Source organism: Parus major, chromosome 20, assembly GCF_001522545.3.
Source record: "Parus major isolate Abel chromosome 20, Parus_major1.1, whole genome shotgun sequence".
NCBI classification, from domain to species: Eukaryota; Metazoa; Chordata; class Aves; order Passeriformes; family Paridae; genus Parus; species Parus major.
Genome location: NC_031788.1, coordinates 11,100,124 through 11,106,254, shown reverse-complemented (window position 1 = coordinate 11,106,254; position 6,131 = coordinate 11,100,124). Strand labels below are relative to the sequence as shown.

The following is a 6,131-nucleotide window of genomic DNA, read 5'->3' as shown; positions in this document are numbered from 1 at the left end:
CACACAGCCTGGTATACACACACACACACAGAGCCTGGCACACAGGGCTGACCTTTCGGTTCCTGCAGCAAATGACTGGCAACAGTACCAAGAACCTGCAGTGAGTACCAGGAAACAGAGACTGGAGAACACCAAGTGAAACCCTTGAGAACACAAAGGACCTTGTACTATGAGCAAATAAGTTCAAAGGGTAAAGGGATATGGAACTTAGAACACTGGTCAAAGTAAAGGACAACACACAATATCCAGTGGATGGAGCAGGTTATTTCTGGAACCTGATCAAGTTAATGAGAATATTGTTAAATACTACTTCCTCTTATATTTAGGTATCTCCTTAGCCACCTTTACAAAGGTTTTTCAGTCTTTAATTGGTTCTTTGGAGTGAACACCTGCTACTGTAGCAGCTTACAAGATTTTAAGGCTCTTTGCTTACTGTACATTTATGTAATGGGCTTTTAGAAATGGAGATACTTATTATACTTCTTATACTTAGAAGTTTAAGATAAAATTTGATTTTAAGGTACTGCATGCCCAGCTCATTAATGTTGCATTTAGGAGCAGGATTTAGGTCTTGGTAGGTAGGTAAGAGACACTTTGATGTTTTACCTATAGTGACTGAAAACTAATTTGAGTACCGTGTTAGTTCAACCAGTCAAGTTAAAAAGCTTATCAAAAAATATTTTGAACATTCTTTTATATTTCAAGCATCAAGTAATAAGCTTTCTGTAAAACCAAGTTGTATCACACAACTGCCAAAAATCAACAAAAAGAACAATGCTGGAACAACCATTCTGCTTAATTTTGGGCTTGGTCCCAAAAGAGGTAGTCTGTAAGTCACACAAAAAATAAAAGTTAGCCTAACATGCCAGTGTCCTCCACCATATGCAGCCTCACCACTAAATGAGGCTATTTCATATCTGCAAACATTATAAGTTAGAGTTCATGTAAATACAGGAACTACACTTAAAAATTTATTTCTTCATCTGTAACCGCAATTCGGTCCAGCTGACCCAATATATTAAATTGCCTTTGAGCCCCAGCCTTGGTAAGAATTCAGCTTTTCTCCAGATTAAATTTATAACATGCCTAATACACACATACTTTAAATAAGAAAGGATGCATGTATTTAAGCCTGGAGAGAAGCTGCAGGTCGTTAAGCCTTGTTAGTGATACAGGTCTAAGAACTATCATCATTTCTCTACAAATGCTGCTGCTGCCATTGAATTCCTCATGGTTCCTCTTGCTGAAGCTGCAAACTCTTCAATTTCAGCATTCAGTCTTTTAATTACCCATTCCAATGCTTCACGGCCCTACAGTTAAAGAAAAGTTTATTAGTGTGTAAAGCTTAACAAACAAGTAAATCAGCTAAATTCTTACTGAAAATGACTAAAGACACAGTAGTTGAAAGAGGAAGGAACAGAAATACGTATCTCTGATGTTATTTCAATAACTGGAGTACTGCTGGAACATGTTCTGCCTTTGATTTCATGAAAACAATTCTTTGTATCAGCAGAAAACAATTCTTTATATCACATCATGAACCACAAAGGACTTTTTATCCAGTCTGCTTTATCATTCTTGAGGCTGAACTCCAGATATCTTTGAATTGCCAGAAAACGGACTCTCAACTAAAATACTGTTTCATTGTTCCTACATAACTCTTTCTGTATGAATGTAGATCCCTTTTTGACAGCAAAAGTGAACAGATGGCATCAGGAGGGCAGCAAAAGAATGACAGTGCCACACTGTTGAGTGAGGGGAGATGTTTTCTCCCAGGAAGATTCAGAGACCTTTGCCAATAACAATTTATTATCTCCATTCACAAGAGAAAAAAAGAAGAGGAAATTCAGCATGTTGAGCATTCAGACTCTACATTAAAGGCAGCAGAACTATGTGGCCCCTTCCTGAGACTGCTGATAAAGCCAAAAAGTAAAACAGAGATCTTTATTCTCTTTTATATTCAGTCAGTGACCACACATTTAAAAAGGCCATACTTACTTTTTTAGCATTGGAAGAAATTGTGTTTGCCATTAGCCCTTCTAGGTAACTGCTGAGACTGACACCTTTTACAGATATTATTGCTTCTTGTGTCAGAATGGTTCTGAAACAGAGAGCAGGAAACTGAATTACCCTGAGTTGTTTAAAAAAGAAACTCCCTCCTCCTCTACAAGTACATTCCCTCATCAGCTTTGCTCTATAACACAGAACTTCCTGTCCCCTAAACTCAACCCATTTCCACACTGTGTAACTGCTTTATGCTTCTACTTATAAAATAAAGCATAAGAGGGCCTGGCAAGTCCAAGTCTCCCTTTGTGGCTCCCAGCCATTTCCATCTTTAGCACTAGAATGTTAAAGTGGAATCAGCAGATATGGAGTTGCAGTATACAGGGAAAACAATATTAAAACATCCCCTTCAACAATAGAGATTGAACATTTCTGACTGTCATGACAGAAAAGAACTCCAGCGTTAGAATCCCTAGAACGATCCTTCAGAATTATCACCACTTCCAGCAGCATACTCACTAAGCTCTAAGTGGCCTTAAAAACCCCAAGCAACCACCAAAACACAAACCTCCAAAATCAGAGGCTAAAGGCACATGAATGTGCTTTCTAGTGCAGATCTGTGCTCAGGGTGACAAAGGGACCAAGAACAGGGAGCTGAAAATTGCAGATGTGCACGAACTCAGTTACAGACAGAACACTGAACTGGACTCCAGCACAGCATGACCCAAAGAGTTCCAGTGAGTCTCAGAACCACTGCAGGAAGTGACAGTCCACTTTTTCCTGTTTCAGACAATTTACTGTAACAAAAGGGCATGTAAACCTCATCTTCTGATCAAGGGAAACCATGGATATTTTCAAAGCAAAATCCAGTAGCTGTGGGCAATCTCAGAGCAGGGAGGTACTCACTTGTGTGGTTCATGAGGGTGTGGTTTATAGACAAGCCTCTCATCTACTGACACGAGGTTTGTAAATGAAATCTGTAGAACACAGGACAGGATTACCCCTTGATACAAATAACACAGGACTACAGAAAGCAAAATGTTACATGATTAGGAAACAATCACAGTGTACATACACCAAGAGGCTTTAAAACATTTTTTCTTAACACAACCCCCACCCAAAAACCTCCTCCTGCTCATCAGTATGTTCACAGCTTCAGCAGTGACAAGTTCCAAGAGCCAAGCAGCTCCTTCCTGAGAAACAGAACTGATCAACTATTACCACATTACTTAAACTTTAATTTGCAGTGCTCTAACACAATTTTCATGTCATTTTCAAGACGATTTTCCTTTTCGTATGTACAAGGTGCTGTTATACTCTGTGATCCATTTCAGTGGCACAAACACAACTACTTACATTACAGGATTTAAGTTCCATTGTTTTTTTCACAGGGTCAACAACAGAGTGCTCCTGCACGTACGTCCTTGTCCTGCAGGTGCCAATGAGCTGGGGACAGGCAAACAGAGATGGCATCAATGCCACTAACCCACTGCAATTCTTCATGCCTTTAAATGCACGAGCAGTGGTTATTGCATTGAACAGACACCAAGAGAACACCATTAGGATTTAGCTTAAAACAAAGTTATTCAGTTGAGATGGATCTCATTGTCCAGATAGCAGCAGTCTGAGATCAAGAGTTGGCTACCTGGGTCACTGTGTGCTGCTGCTGAACTTTCCCAATACGTAAATGCTTAAGTCATTAAATGTTTAAACCATTAAAGTTATGAAATAATACACATCTATTACAACAGCTGGCTCAGGAGCTTCCCCTCCCTGCGGCGTCCCTTTCTGGCCTGTGACACAATACCCACCGATTTCACAATGGCCGGGATTCCCCACTCTGTGCTCAGGAGCCTGTGGCTGTGCAGCTTCCCGCTGGGATCCACGTGTCTGTCCAGGACATCGACTCCCACCACGCTGGGGTTCATGGGGTTGGGGTATTTCCTCATGGCAGCTGTCATCACGGTTTCCCAGGGGTGACTGCCCAAACACAATCACAACACTAAGTTGCACAGTTTTCAATAGGATTATATCCTCCCCTAGAGAAAAAAACCTATTTCGTCGACTGAGCAGTGGCACATGAAAATCAAGTATACAACACACCTGATTCACTGGGTGTGCTGAGTTCTATTGCAACTGGATAAGAATGTTTTCCCTGTGACACCATGCTAAAAGAGTGCTCTTTATCCAGATTTTCGTAATAACGGAGTGATTTATTAAGTTTCTACTTCCCTCTAACGAGTACTCCCTTCAGATTATTTTTAACGCAGCTGTTCCGGAGCACTTGAGCCCCGACACCACGGAGGGCCTGATCGGGGCGGGCGAGGGCAGCACAAGGACGCTGCTCGGTGCCGACAGCGCGGCTGGCCCCGCACAGCTACAGCCGCTGCCGAGCTTCCGCAACCCCGCCGGCTCCGGGGGAAGGTCAGGGGAGGCGAGAGGCCGCGACCGCCGGAGCGAGGCTGCGGCGCGGAGCTCCCGGGGAGCGGCCCTGGCTCGGCGCAGTCCCCGCAGCCCCCGGCCCGCCGGAGGAGGCCCCCCGCGTCCGGGGCGGGCCCCGCCGCCGCCGCCCGCCCGCCTCCTGCCCGGCACCTACTCGAACACGTGCTCCGAAGTCCAGATCTTCATGGCTGCGGGGCCCGGCCCGGGCGCGCTCCGGGGCCGCCGCCGCCGCCGCTCGGTTCCGCGGGCCCGACTCTGCCGCCGGCCGCGCGCGCCTGCGCGGGCAGCGCCCGCCAATCGTCGCGTGGCGCCGCGCTGACGTCACGGGGCGCGTACCGCGTGACCGGGGCCGTGCCCGACCGGGGACATTCGGGGTGAGGTTGGGACGGGCGCGGCCCGTGACCCCCCCGGGCACCGGGTGAAGGGGGCACCCGGGGGTGGCACCGCCGGCTCCACCGCCCATCGCGACAACACGGGCGGGTGCGGTCTTGTGAGCCGCGCTCTGGTCAGGCCGGGGCTCGCACGGCCCAGCCCGGCCCCGTCGCCCCTCGCCGCCTTGCCCGGGCGCGGCGGGGCCGGAGCCGCGGGTGTCCCATGACGGCAGCGCGGCCGTAGGTGCCTGGTGACGTCACACCGCAGCGGCCTTCCCGTGTCGGCCGGCAGGGGGCGCCGGGAGCGCGGCAGGCGGGGTGTGACGTCACGCGCGTGAGGCGCGGGGCCAGCGGCCCGGCCCGGCCGGTTTTGTAAGAGATTTCGTAAGGGTTTCATAACCCGCACCGCTGCCAGGGACGCGGCAGCTGGCACCGACTGCCTCCCGACTCATCCGCGGCATGAACCGGCCCGATTTACGGCCGTAATAAAGGAGTGGGCACGGCTCCAAACAGACCCACATGCGGTTCTTGGCGCGCCGTCAAGCGCTTCCTTCTAAAATTCCCGACAATGTTGGAAAGTGCCGTGAGTTCAGTGAAAACGGCTTTGGTCAAACAGCCGGGTAGCGTTTCATGCACACAAAGTGACCTCTGTGCACTCGTAACCGCACAGAAATAGCCTCAGTGGAAAAGCAGGAGAGGGAAACTTCCCAGAAACAGGTTCTGTCACACCGTGACATCGCTGGCACCCCTCTGCCCTGCCAGAAATCCAGTCCTGTGCCAGGACTCACAGGCAGTGAACATCCCCTGTGCATCCCGAACATCAAATCCAGAGAAGCTACTATTTAATGGTAAATGCCAGGTTCAGCCAGCAGCAAATACTTAAATGAGAGCTGTTAAGAGAGTAATTTTTTGCTGGGCATACCTGTCTTGATTCTATTTTCCCTGACTCTTTGACCTCATGGACAATTCCTGAGCATGGTTAACACGCTGCTGATCTGTCAGAGTGGACAGAGTTATTGCTGGAAGATTGTGAGGCAGCTCTAAATCCATTGTAGTCTGAATAGCTACCGATGATTTTTGCAACTGGTGAGTTTTGCAAAGGATGTTAAAAATGCAAAGCATTTTGAGGGTTCTCAGTGTGACACAGCTGTGGAAGGAGGTGTCCCTTAAATGGCAGGGACAGTGCAGCAGACACCCATTCCTTATCCATCAGGCTGCCTGTAGCCTCATCAGGGTATTTTTCTGAAAAAGAAATGTTATCTACTGGAAGCAAAGCAAAATGTCATCTCCAAGAAGGAAGCATATGCTAACATA

At 47.5% G+C, this 6,131-nt stretch overlaps 1 protein-coding gene across 3 annotated transcripts; it reads right to left on the bottom strand.

Moving 5' to 3' along the window:
- Positions 1-677: 677 nt before the first annotated feature.
- On the bottom strand, positions 678-4,705 carry PRELID3B (PRELI domain containing 3B). Of its 3 annotated transcripts, none has more exons than XM_015647449.2 (6): positions 4,601-4,705; positions 3,816-3,984; positions 3,361-3,450; positions 2,911-2,981; positions 1,999-2,101; positions 678-1,310 (listed from the first exon to the last, which is right to left on the bottom strand). In XM_015647449.2, the coding sequence occupies exons 1-6, from the start codon at positions 4,630-4,632 to the stop codon at positions 1,191-1,193; spliced, it is 585 nt and encodes a 194-aa protein (XP_015502935.1). In that variant the 5' UTR covers positions 4,633-4,705; the 3' UTR covers positions 678-1,190. The 3 variants fall into 3 exon arrangements, 2 of the variants coding, with proteins under 2 accessions (XP_015502935.1, XP_015502936.1); XM_015647450.3 differs by lacking the exon at positions 4,601-4,705 and adding an exon at positions 4,108-4,483; XR_001524682.2 differs by lacking the exon at positions 678-1,310 and adding an exon at positions 2,573-2,801 and having other exon boundaries at positions 1,998-2,101.
- Positions 4,706-6,131: the final 1,426 nt, after the last annotated feature.